Consider the following 14,221-nt stretch of genomic DNA (forward strand, 5'->3'; position numbering starts at 1 on the left):
AGTCATGTAATGCTACATTTCTCCAAATCTGTTATTATGATGACGTAACAAACTCGTCTATATCTTGGAAACATTCATTTTTTTGGGTGAACTACTGTATTCCTTTAAATGCTGTGTCGCTGATTTGAATCTTGTCAGGATATTTATATTGGAGTGGCACATTATTTGAAGAGTACACTGTACAAAGGACAATACAAGATCACAATGTTTGTCAAAAGGGAAATGTGTAGAAAACGCATGATGTACAGTACAAATATTATATTCTTGTTCAAAACATGGAAAAAGTCACACACACTTCAATGTGCAAAATTATACTGAGAAAAAAGAAATGATGCCTTGTGTACAATAAAACGAAAAACACTTTACAACATGCCCTAAAGTCAAAAAATCACCCAATGCTAATATAATACAGAATGCATTAGATCAGATTCATCCTGTTTTTTTTTTTTTTTTTTTTTTTTTTTTTTTTTTTTAGCATTGTAAATTTAGCATTATGTGAGTGGGTCCAGAATGAGTGATACGTGCAACCAATTTGAGAATATAACAACTAAAAATTATTATAATCTGAAATTTGTTGCAAATATTAATTATTCTGTACCTACTGGCATAAAATAATGCATGTCTGTAAATGTACAGATCTCAACACACTTAAAAATAAAGGTAACAGTTAAAGGGCTTTACAGCCTGACACCATAAATCAGCATGACTTACTGCCTAATGCCAATTCTTTAAAAAACAATTTATGCACTGATGATTTGTGATTTACAGATCCTAGAAATCAATCAAGAGGTTTCTAAATCTCCAGAATATCATATAGTCAAGACCTCTAAACAGTGAAAATGCACCCCAATAACCCACTGAAGAACCTTTATTTTTAAGAGTGTATCACTACGAAATGCTAATTTTTTACACATATCATTCAACTTTAAGTCTTCAAAACAAATAAAAGTAGATTTTCAGTCATTTATAATACAATAATCAAAGTTTCAGATAAATATACATTATCTTTCATTTTTTAGTATTTAATTCAGATTACCGTGAAAACAGCCTATACTCATGAGAGAATAGGAGGCTTTAATGAGTTGAACGCAAACTCATTTAATTTAAATAATCTGGATAACACCTTAATCTATTAAAATTGACATGATGGAAGATTTAATGAAACTCTACATTTACAGTGGGTTTATATACAACCAATCTTTTCTGAAACAGTCAAAGTATAATATAAGGAATGCTTGCATTAGGTTAAAAAAAAACATAGCTGCTGGTACATATGACACCACATCATTTTTTTGTTTGTTTGTTTGTTTGTTTGTTTGTTTGTTTGTTTTTTAAATCCAGGTTACAATTTTAAAAGTAATTAAATATTATTTTCCTTCACAAACCCTGTTATGGTTGATGTGGTGTTGTCATCCCATAGCAGTACTGTATATTCTGTGATTCTGGTAATAATAACAACCAAAATTAGCTTTCGTGTCAAAAAACAGGTTTACTCTACTCAGCTGTAGGCATAAAACACTTCATATAAACAGATAGTTTATCTGAAGTTCAAACGTGTGCTGAACCAATGATAAATTAAACGCCCAATGTGTCACTGCTGGTTTAAATTGGTTGCTTTAGCTGCCCCAATACATTCTGAAAAGTACAGCCATTCTGTACGAGTAGATTAACCCAAACAAACTGCAAGCAGTTATTTGCATTTCAAAGAGTTGGCAAAATATACAGATGGAGTCAGCATTGACATCTATGTTTACAGCAGTGAAATGTTGCAACACCATCAAATGCCCATGTTGCAATTTTTGAAAACTGTTTTTGTGAAGTAACATTTAGCTGGTACATTGAGCGTTTCGAAGTAGTTACGGTGATTTCATGTTTACTTTGTTTTTCAGCTGTACAACTTATTCTATTCTCACTTTTTAAAGGTGGACTATAACATTATGCTATGTACAAGCACAACATTATATTGTATGAATGTACTGTAATGCATGTATGCATAATGCAAAGCAGGACGGTTATGCACATCCATGTTAAATACTACTAATAAACGTGAGTATGAGTGTGAGGTTACATTCAACCTGCAACTCTCGACAAAAGGCAGTGATAGTTTGAATCAGGAATCATCAAAGATTTTGTCTTTCTTTGGTTTGTCTGGAAACACAAGACCACATCTGCATGTTCAATGAGCTGCGCTGGATCCTCTGATCACAAACATTATTTAACATCGTCATCAACAAGGAACGAAATGTGCTAAAATGTTTCTTTCACATAGTGAACAATATAAAAGAGAAAGAAAGAGGTGTAAAACTTGGAGAAACGACAGGCTACTTCTTTTCTGTAGTCCAGTCTCACATCTGCCACCCTCTGGAGCCCTTCAGTACTACAGGACGCTTATACAGGACACTAAACCCTTCAAACAACCACCAAAGAGCAGGCCAAACTCGAAGATCTCCCGAAATCTATTCAAGTTTTTGTGTTGCTTATGAAGGAAATCGAATCAGAAGCTCATGGATCTCACGGCAGGGTTACTTCTTGGCGAGCTGGAACGGATTCTGACCCTTTTAATAAAAGAAACATACATATTTGTAGTGGACATCTGCAGCAATGACGTACGGAGAAGGCCTCACACAGCATAACACAATTCTGAAACCCACTGATGCAGTTTTCACACTTTAGTCAGATGCGTATCACAATAACAAGCACAACTTCAGCATGTAAACATCCAGAGGGTGTTAATTTTTCTTAGTCTCTGTGTAAACGTCATGTCATAGCCATGCAAACAAAGAGTTAAAAAATGAGAATCTTCTTAGGATATCAAATCAAAGAAGGAACATATTAATAAATAAGACATGTTTGAAAACGTTTGGGCTTTTTACAGCCATTTATTATCTTATATTCCTCATGTTGACAGCATAGCTTCTTTGACATTGTTGTTGACTACTTTGGCAGAGTAAAAGCATTAAGGCACATGTTAGTATGAGGTATTACAGACAGATAAAATGTTTATAGACACTTGATTACAAACCATGCTTAACTTGATATTAAGTGGCAAAATGGAGCCTGAATAGCTTGTCAATGTAAGCAGCAGCAATCCTACACAATCCACTTCAACACTGAATGAACATAAAACTAAATTATTATTGGGAATAAACATATTATGATGTAAATGGCATGTCATGTGATTCTTCATTTTTACTTATGGATGAGGTAAAATGGGACATACACTACCATTCGAAAGTTTGAGGTCTGTAAGATTTTTGAAAGGAGTCACTTACTGTATGTTCACCAAGGCTGCATTTATTAGTCAAAATACAATAAAAAAACAGTGATATTGTGAAATATTTTTACAATTTAAAATAGCATCATCACTCCAGTTTTCACGGTCACATGATCCTTCAGAAATCATTCTAATTTGCCGATTTGCTGCTTAAAAAGTTACACTTTTGATCAGTTGAATGCATCCTTGCTTAATAATAATAATAATAAAAAAAGACTGACCCCAAACTTTTGAATGGTTGTGTTGATGCTTATTAAAAAACACAAATATGTGCTTGACAGTGAGCAGCAATATGTACGAGATAATTTAAGGCTAAATTCATTGCCCAAGTACGTAAATTACATTTATCGACTATGCTATTAAATTGCCAGAAATAAGAATAAAGATAGAGAAAAAAATAGCTGCTCAAAGGGCAAGGTTTATAGGCATATTTACATGAAACCCACCAAGGCAAAGCACTGCGTGTGGACTTTAGCCATTCGTTTCTTTACATTAAGCCGTTCACTAATTCAGTTTTTGCAATAATATATTTGGCAAACAATGGCAGGTGAATATGGAGAAAACTCACTTAACAAACCATGCATTGCAAATGTTCATAATTTATGCACTGAAACTCACATAAAACATCTGACTTGATATTATACTGCATGTAGTATGGACTTTGAAATAAGTCATTTTAATGTTCAGTAAACATATGCATTTTCAGTGTACGCTCATTAGGTGTGGTGTGAACATGTTAATCTCAGAGCAAAGGGTTTCCTCTTACACACAAGGCCAATTTGTAACTCCAGCCCCACTAATCAGTGCAGTGTGGTCCGACACATCACATTAAAACACCATGATACAATAAGTTAATAGGCACTTATCAGTTAACATAATGCACAAATATCATGCATATGCTGCCACAGTATATTTCTTCCTCCATCAAAAAAAACAAAAAAAAAAAAAAAAAACATCTTGACATAATGCATAGGTACAGTATAAAGTCCATTACATAAACAACATTACCAGTAATAAAAATAAACGTCTGTACAAAAGTCCTGCCAGTATTTTTATGGTTTGCTGTATTTTCCATCAATATAAAAAGTCAATGGCAAAAAAGTACAAAAATAAATATTCTATTTACAATCACACATGGCACTCAGGAATTAATGTCACTGCAAAACAAGAGGCAAAAAGACTGAGTTATTTTCAAGCACACACCTTACGATCAAATGGAGGTATAGAGTTATTCTTAAAATGTTGAATCGACAGTAAATCTCAAATCATATGCTAAATAACTGATCATAAATTATGATATTAGCGGACCGAAAATGTTTAGTTCTATATTGAGTAATGCTCAAAATCATTTTTAAACCAATTTGTATTACAGTATGATTAAACTTATTATAGATGACTGTTAATATATTCACTTTAAATCTATACCTCCATATGACAAGAGTTATCATATTTAGGATGGTATGACCACAATTATTTAAAAACCAAAATATTGATATGATCAGTCAATAGAACTCACTTTATTCCAACACCCTGGTACTGGCAAACCATCATCGCCCTAAAACAACAAAGAGGAGTGGTGAAGAACGGTAAAATTTAGTTATTTCCTTGAGAAGGGAGACATAACCGTATCTGTGCATATATAGTATATACTGTATAATCCTTTCAAAAGTCACTTTTGAAACATACATTTCCATTTCCCCCCTGCAGTCAATCAGTCAATCAGTCAATAGATGACTGTCTGTGCACACAAATTTAAACACGAAATGGCAACTTAAATTATAATTTTATAATAATTATACTATTCTATCTATCTATCTACAGTACACACTTGGATATTTCATTCAATTCAAAGTGTTTTCATTCAACAATGACCAGTCAAGATGCCTGCTTTTTGCAACAATGTATTTCCGGTAAACACTTTCTCTCATGCAGCTATCTGTGGTGACCCAGGATGCTCCAATTTACTGGACTGAAACAGATGTTGTGAAATTTAGTTGAGGATTATTTAGACAAAATGTGGGTTAGTGAAAGAATATTGAATACAAAGTTAAGTGAAAGGAAAATGGAACGCATGCAGTCATGTTAAACATTAAATAAGTTAACGAGTTTAGTAGATTAAGTAGTCTAAATATTTTATCCATAATCATCAGAAATCTAGAAAGTTAAACCTTATGTATTGGTGAAAACAAACGGTTAGATTTTTATTATTTTATTATATAAATCAATTAGTTGGTTTGAAACATTTTTAAAATGGCTAAAAATTAAGGGAATCGTTATTTCACCCTCTGGCCATCCAAAATGTAGAGTTTGTCTCGTCAAAGCAGATTTGCAGAAATTCAGCATTGCATCACTTGCTCACCAATGGATGCTCTGCAGTGAATGGGTGCCATCAGAATGAGAGTCCAAACAACTGATAAAAACATCACAATAATCCACAAGTAATCCACACGACTCCAGTTCATTAATAAATATCTTATGAAGTGAAATCTGAGTGTTTGTAAGAAACAAATTCATCATTAAGATTTTTTAACTACAATATGAGTCCTCTATCCATAATATTGCTTTCGCCAGTGAAAAAGTTGTCTTGTCTGAATCAGGAGAGAAATATGTACAGACCAAGAATCGTTTACAAGAAAAAAAAAAACATTGCAAAGCAGTTCTAAACAAATATGCCTGTGGATTTTGATGTGAGAGGACAACAGTGAATGGACTTTTTCACTGGAGGGAGTATTATTATAGATTACTGTAGACTATTATTATAACCCGAAGCGATTGTTTAAAGTAAAAAAGTAAAAAAAAAAAAAAATGCTTTTCACTTCATAAGACATTATTTGATGAACTGGAGTGGTGTGGATTACTTGTGAATTATTGTTATGTTTTTATCAGCTGTCTGGCCTCTCATTCTGACGGCACCCATTCACTGCAGAGGATCCATTGGTGAACAAGTGATACAATGCTACATTTCTCCAAACCTGTTCCCTTGAAAAAACAAACTTATCTACATCTTGGATGACCTTGGATGAAGTGTGAGTAAATTTAAATATTAAGGTGAACTATTCCTTTAAAATATATAGATAGAGTTGATTATTGATATTGATACTGATGCATGCAAGAATTTTCCGTCCTATTCTTTAACTCTTCTCACTCCATTCCTTAAACAGGCTATGCTAAAGCTTTATGCAATTAGAAAGCATTACTGGTTCAGGAAGGCAGGAAGCATGCAGAATAAGGAAAGGGATAGACAGCAGCATACCACGGGACACGGGGCATCTAGCCCGTCCAGGCCTGGCAGCCCCGGTTCACCTTTCTCTCCTTTAAAGCCTCGGAAACCCTGTTCATGAAATCAATCATATAAACATCCTGTTGTCCAGCTACACTGGCCACTCTGTTCCAGCGTCTGATCGGACCAGAGCACTCTGGACCCGAGACCGACAGGAAGAGACCTGCTGCATCCACAGGGCTGGAAACTCACATTGTTTAGTTACTGAAATAGTGGTTCCATCCCACTGTGTTCAGCAGAACCATATTCCTGTCAGTCTTACTCCTGAAAAGCAAACATCCCATTGAGAGTTCTGGTGCTAGTCATTTTGAATTCAATAAATCCCCATCTATAATAGTTCTAATATAATGCATGAGTAACATATAAGTCTCTATATTGTATATACGTTGTAATTCTCAGACTTCGACCAGAACTCTTCTGGGAATCTGTTAGTGTTTATTACACAAAGACATAAGGAGATGTGGCTTTCGGGAAGTCTCCTTTTGCCTTAGTGCTGCACGTTGAACGAAAGACATACCAACGGACACGGAGCATCTAATCCAGGGGCTCCTTGGTCTCCCTTATCCCCTTTGGCCCCCCTGTTGCCTTTCTTGCCCCTCTCCCCCTGCAAACAACAGTGCATTCAAAAAAGTCAGACTTTAGTCCTCCTAGTCTACTATAGCAGTACTAGTAAGAAAAGCACCGTCACTATGAATAACTGTAAGAGACTTTAGATGCTCTACTAGACATTCTGAGAGTAGCTGTTTCTGAATGGAGCTATGATGAGTAGTGGGATCATAGGAGGGTAAGTGAAGGGGTTAAGGAGAAGGAGATCAGCCAGTGTGGTTAGTGTGCAGACTTTCATTTACTTGATTGATTTAATGCACATTTATTTGGACAATGTAAAGAGCTTTTCACAATACATATTTAAAGGTGCCATAGAATGCAAAAATCACTTTTATAAGGTGTTTGAACACAGTTGTGTTGCCGCAGTGTGTGAAAACAACCAACCTATAAAGGTAAAAATCCACCAACTCATTGTTTTATAATCCCAATAAATCATAAACAATCTCTCTACACGAGCCGTTCCAGATTTCTCACTACTATGATATCATACTGGGGGAAAGTCCCACCCATTTGTGATTCTCTCTGCTCTATTAGCATATACACAGCCCTGAGTGAGAAGCAGCAGTCCACCATTACTGTTTTATTGCTGTAGCTGGAGATACAATAGCCGCGTTTCCACTGTCGGGCTTAAAGCGGGCGTGCTAGTGCGTGCCAGGGCCAGTGGCGTTTCCACTGTCAGTTCCGGGGCTTGATCGTGCCTCGTCGGGGCTTCCTCGGGGCCAACGGCCAGGGTTTTTTGGCCCGATGAAAACCTTGGGCCAAAGCGGGCCAGCTGGGGCTAGAGGAGTGGTTATGAACAAAGGCGGAGTTTCTCCGCGTCTGGAGAGTGTCAGCGCCGTTCATTTCAGAAAGGTAACAGCTATAACATCAACATTAAAAACTTTTAAAAATAAGCTCAGCTCAAAACTCACTTTCAGTCAGCAGCGAGTGTTTGAAATAACGCGATCCGATGTGGATTATAATCATCATAAAAGGCAGAAATATTTATAAGCGATGTAAAAGACTATGCACGCTAAACATTAACTTTACCATAATAAACATGGTAAATGCAACCACTTGGAGAAATCAGACGACAGCTTCTTATTCTCTATCACAATTGTGTATTTATTTAGTACCATATTTTATCTGTCATAAGTCTCGTCTCGAGAGTTTAGCTCCGCGTAGCATGTCATCAAAATATAATAATGTTTTTTGTTCGGGAGCTTTTATAAAAATAGAGTTATTATCATTCATTCTAAATGTGACGTATATAGGCTACTGTGACTACAAATAAACAGAAACAGACTCGACTGAATAAGCAGGCTATTTTCATAAGCGTTAGAAATAAATAAAATAGAAATACATTTATTTCTGTGTGATTAATTTTGAGCCCTGATAAATTGATTCATTATGCTCTATGTATCACTTATAGTAAAACATCGATGCTTTTGAATTTGAATATTTAACAAAGCATGCAAACAAAAGGCCGCTGTTATCATGTTCGTTTTGTGATCGTGCTAGTTCCAGTGACTTATTTCTCATTAGTTTTCTGAAAACTTCTGTTTGTTGGTGAAATGATGGGGTTGCATGATGTTGTTCCTTAGAGGCATGTAAAGGGCGGGTTTTAGTGACGCGCAGCGGAGCTTCAGGCCCGACGGTGGAAACGCTGCACTATTCTGGCCTCGTGCTACTGGCCCGAGGCTATTAGCCCCGCCCGGCCCGTTTTAAGCCCTGGCTCGCACTGGCCCGACAGTGGAAATGCGGCTAATGTCAGCGCCAAAAAGCCATTAAAAGTGTTGTGTGTTGGGATGCACCAACGAACAAAGTAGTCTCCATAGACTGCTGAGGACACGCTGGTTAAATTTCATTATTGAAGGGCGTGTCCCGGAAAAAAATGGCAAAAGTCCTATATGTTTGAGCTAATCAATTTACGCTGGACTGCCTCAGAAACGAGGGTCAGTTCAGCACTGGAGCTGTGCAAAAATTGCTTCTGAAAGAGGAATCGATACCAACGCTTTGTGCGCAAATGTCCAGGTTCAAGACAAAGTAAGCATCACGCCTCATATTTTGTTCTGTAAGGCTAATGCTGCTAAAGCTAGCATTGTCTCTGCATGTTTTCACTAATGCTGCCTTCACGTGCTATCAGAATGATTGTAAATTGGAATGTGGTAGTTAAAAATTGCATTTGGAAGCAATGTGAAGTTGGTAACATGGTCCCCACCAGTTAAACCGTAACCCCGGTGGTCTGCCTGCAAGCATGAGCTCTTGAAGCTCCGCACTCTTTTCTGAAAAGGGAAGTGGGAGCACCAGCTCATTTGCATTTAAAGGGGACAAACACTAAAAACAACGCGTTTTGGCTCATACCCTAAAAGTGGCAATTTCGACAAGCTATAAAACATTTTCTGTGGGATATTTTGAGATAAAACTTCACATACACACTCTGGGGACAACAGAGAACAATTTAAAATATTGTATCAATGCATTCTATGACACCTTTAATACATATTTCTACATTACAATTATTATTATTATTATTATTATTATTATTATTATTATTATTATTATAACCCATATAAGTGACACAATTTTAATATCACTTTGACTTTTTTATTTGCAAAAAGTCTAAATGAGAGAAAAATACTAAAAGCACATTAATTAAACGTAATAACTGTTCAAAAATGAATAAATAAGATTAAAGTTGATTGACTTATGTAAAGGTCATGTCCTTGGGAGTCTATGTATTTATTTATTTATTTAGTTTTATTTGTCTCTAGTACATATACATTACAGTTCAAAAGTTTTTGAAAGTTTTGTCTCAAGGCTAAATTAATTGGATTAAAAACAGTAAAACAGCAATATTTTGAAAAATTATTACTATTTATAATAAGTTTCTGTTTTAATATATATTTAAAATATAATTGGTTCCTGTGATGCAAAACTGATGTAATTCAGCATCATTCTTGAGTGTTTCTAGATCCTTCAGAAATAATTCCAATATGATTTCTTTATGATTTATGATTATTATTATTTTCAGGATGCTTTGATGAATAGAAAGTTAAAATTAAATAAAGTTAAATATGAATAAAAACAGAAATATTTTGTAACATTATAAATGTTACTTTACTATAATTATTTTATTTAATGTGTCCTTGCTGAATAAAAGTATTAATTTCTTTCAAAAGAAACAAAACTACTGACCCCAAACTTTTTAACAGATAAATGATAAATGCCTTCATGGCTTCTATTTTGTAGGGTCATTCCAACTAGAAGTACCTGAAAAGTAGCCCTATGTCTAAACCTTTAAAGTCAATAGCGTATTGGGTGATCACTTTTGAATGGAACGAACTCTATATCTCTATTCCCGATCTTTACATCAAATGGTTGGCTCCAATAAATAGACAATCTGTGATTGATTCCATATAGAACTCTTGAGTCAATGAAATATAATTACAAAGGCTAATTTACAAAACTGAAGAGGCACTAAAACAGTTTAATCAACTTCCCTATGCTTTATTAATAATTAAAACCAGATCTGCTTTTAGAGTGTTTCATGATTTATCCACAAGTCTGCACGCGAATTGAAGGGTTCTTCAGAGGAAACTATTACATTTAAGCTTTATACAGTAAGTCTTCCAAAGTGGGATCTATCCAGGCTAGGATACAGAGTTCTAACATTCTGCACAGCCCTCATCATGACTGTTATTCTAACACTTAATGGAGAAAGAAGAAAAAAATCAAAGTGGAATTACATTATGAACCAACATGGAGCTCATTTTCTAACCCTGTTTGACAAATGCTGATTCTAGAAGACTTTTTCTGAACTTTTGGCTCCCAACTTTTTAAATACTCTCTCATCAGGATGTCAAAATGAGCTCCGCACTGACATAATGCCTTTTCCCACATTGCTTGGTTTTGTGCCTTTTCAAAATAGATCCAGATGAGGGTTTTGTGGAACAATAAGAACTCTGTGCATTAGAATAATTGGGAGAAAATGAATACAGGTTGGTAGGGAGGTCAGTGAAGGATATGAACAAAAGTAGGAGGTGAGGAAGAGGAGGAGTATTAACCCAGGCTACAACATTAGGATGCAGGAGGAGCAGGAGGAGGCCAGCGAGTGAGAAGGGGACAGAGAGGACGACCCGGCCCGACTCAGCAAAAAGAGCCACGGACACAGGCCAGGGTGCGGGGGGAGGATAAGGGGATAGGAAGACCTGTGGAAAAAAAGAGAGGAAGACAAGGAAAGGACAAGAGTAAAAACAGCACCGTGTCCAAAGGTCCTCCACAGCACCTTCCACTGAGCACAATTATCCAAGACTTGATTGAGTTTTTTGGTCCTGTTTACTACTGCATGGCCAGTGGAGGATGCTGGGAGGAGCACTGACATGTCCTGACATTCAAGGTGGGAAACATTCAGTCATTAACTGAGGAAATTAGTGTTAATAGGATCGAGGCATTCAGTCTAGGAGGATGAAAGCATAGGAAAAGCATAGAAAAGCAATGGGCTATTCATATTATTTTTATTATAATAGCTCTTTTGCAAAACATTTTAACTTTAACCATTTATATCATACGTCAGCTTTTGTGTTAATCATGCAAAAATATATTTTTTTAGTCTACATATTCTAAATGTGTCTATATACTAACAAAATAAGAACTGCAAAAACAAAGAGAATAAATGCAAATAAATATATGTATATAAGGAATAAGAAATATATTGTTCTGAAATAAGAATATAGGTTTAAATCTTGATCAATGAACATATACAGTGGCATTTTTTTAAATCTAATACTTTTTAAATATAAATTCACTAATTTAATAAATTGAACTCGAATTTCATTTGTGTATGTGTAAATCCTGATGCTCCATTCATCATGATTTGAGAATGAAAGGGCATGCTTCAATCTGTACAAAAAGTCACATGATCACACACATTTTCTTATCTAATTAATGACTATTTAATGATAATTAAATAGTACAGAAATGACATTTTACTCAATATTTATGGCATAACATTTGTGTTTTTCAGGTTTAATTTTATTATTTTCAGACCTTTAGACCTCACTGTATATGTACACATATGTTCTAGCAGTAAGCAGTAGCCATTCTAATTTCTTATACCCAGCATGCTTCTGCTTGTCTCATTAATAAATAAAAAAAAATCATAACAATTACAACTAACATTGCAAAAAATTTTATTTTACAAATTAAATAACCACAGGCTTTTTTTTTTAAATAATGGACAGTAGCTATGCTTGAAGTCTGGCAGATTCATGCTGGTTTAGAAATATCATCCATCCCTTTATTTTAAGAAAGTGGACTCATGTTATTGTCCCTTAAAGTCACAATAACATATTCTACAAAACAAACTACGATCAAGAACGCTTTTATAATCTTACCCGGTTTCCTTTTAATCCCGGTGGTCCTACTAAACCCTGAATGAATAGGGAGAAAAGTTACTGATGGTCCATTTTTCATTTGAATGCACTTATATGTGGTTTGGAAATATTACAGTATTTGAAATGTTAAAGTGTGCTCTGGTTCAGCACTTACAGGGATGCCTTGAGGCCCAATTGGTCCAGCTACTCCCATATCACCCTTTTCCCCCTGTATAGTAAAAAAGACATTATACATTATACTGGCATTAAACTGAACCTTTATTACACTGGACTTTACTCCTCACACAATCAGTGAATATTTTATTTTAACTAGTTGACAACAGACCATTAAAATATTGACGACACTCACAGAGCAACTAGTTGCATTACTAATCTGCATATGTATTAATCATCTAATAATTCAACGACTGATCAAGTTATTTATCACCTAAGCGATATTGTAATCAGTGTTGGGGGTAAAGCATTACAAATTATCAGATTATTTTTTTTTCCACTAGTAAAGTAATGCATTTCCCAGGTGACAAAAAATAACACAAAAGTGACGTAATGCATTACTTTCCATAAAACGTAACTAAGTACTGCAATTAGTTACTCTAATTGTGATGCAATATTGTAATGCATTACTTTTAAAAGTAACTTTCCCCAACACTAAATGTAATTATTTGTAATTCAAACTATACTTCATTTACTTCATATACTAGAAACACCCATTTCTGAAGCCTCATGCATTTGTTTCTAAATTGTTTTTACAGCACTAACCATTTCTCCTTTTGGTCCTGCAGGCCCAGGCACTCCAGCTGGTCCTATCAGACCCTTTGAACAAAGAAAACGACAAGCATGAGCTTCAAAAGAGGGCACGGCGGTGGGTTAAGAATTTAGAGAGGGAGAGAAACGAATCAGTGTTGAGCACCAATAGATCAACAAACTTTTCTGAGCCGAATAAGAGCAATTTAAACTCCTTATATATGTTTAAAAAGAGCTATCCGAGGACCAATCTGCAAAAGGAATTCCACAAAACTCCAAAGTTTGTTGATCTAAGTGGAAATAAACAGACACACAAGTAAATATAACAGCGAATCCATCTTCCATTTTCCTCCCATGACTTGGAGAGGATTCAACAGAAGGGCTGTTAGACATCTTGCTTTTTCAGAAGTCTTGCTTCTCAGCCATTTGTACAGTTGTATGCCATGAAATCATTGTTCATGCAGCCGCTTCCCATCATGCTCTCTCCTGGTATGACATTACAAGATCAAAGCTTGTCATGGAATGAAATAAAGCTCTGAAGCTTGGAGGGAATTAAGCCTTCGAAAGGTCAGAGGTTAAGCATGTCTGAATTTTTTTTTTATAAAGGTACAGAGGGCTGCGACGGCATGAAATGCAAAAGGATTATTCACTTTTGTCGAGCACGATGTGCATACTTTTCAAAGAAGGAGAAATTGCGTTTCAGAGAGAGAGAGAGAAATGTTTATAAGTGTTTGGGCATGCTCCCCTTCAGTCACTCGTGTGTTGACAGGTTGAGAAATCAACCGAGCGTGGTACCTCTGGAAACAGCAAGAGGCAACAGCCAAACAGGCTTAGGGACAAAGTCAAATTAAAGTCATACTCATGCCGATGTAACCTCAATAGAGATCTAAACAAGGCCTTGAACATTAGACAACACAGAAAAGACACAAAACACAGAAGCAA

At 35.5% G+C, this 14,221-nt stretch overlaps 1 protein-coding gene across 31 annotated transcripts in view; it reads right to left on the bottom strand.

Annotated features, from left to right (window-relative positions):
- Positions 1 to 474: 474 nt before the first annotated feature.
- Positions 475 to 14,221, bottom strand: part of col13a1 (collagen, type XIII, alpha 1) — a 95,118-nt gene continuing 81,371 nt past the window's right edge. For 30 of the 31 annotated variants that reach the window (XM_042736421.1, XM_042736417.1, XM_042736419.1 and 27 more), the window contains 4 exons: positions 13,295 to 13,348; positions 12,690 to 12,743; positions 12,536 to 12,571; positions 10,421 to 11,350 (listed from right to left, as the gene is read on the bottom strand). In XM_042736421.1, coding sequence (XP_042592355.1) covers positions 10,994 to 11,350; positions 12,536 to 12,571; positions 12,690 to 12,743; positions 13,295 to 13,348 — 501 coding nt within the window. In that variant the 3' untranslated portion in view covers positions 10,421 to 10,993. Of the gene's footprint in view, positions 2,556 to 4,790; positions 4,830 to 7,071; positions 7,159 to 10,420; positions 11,351 to 12,535; positions 12,572 to 12,689; positions 12,744 to 13,294; positions 13,349 to 14,221 lie in introns of those variants that run through there. The other variant, XM_042736423.1, reaches the window with a different exon arrangement.

This window comes from Cyprinus carpio, chromosome B13 (genome assembly GCF_018340385.1).
Source record: "Cyprinus carpio isolate SPL01 chromosome B13, ASM1834038v1, whole genome shotgun sequence".
Lineage (NCBI taxonomy): Eukaryota > Metazoa > Chordata > Actinopteri > Cypriniformes > Cyprinidae > Cyprinus > Cyprinus carpio.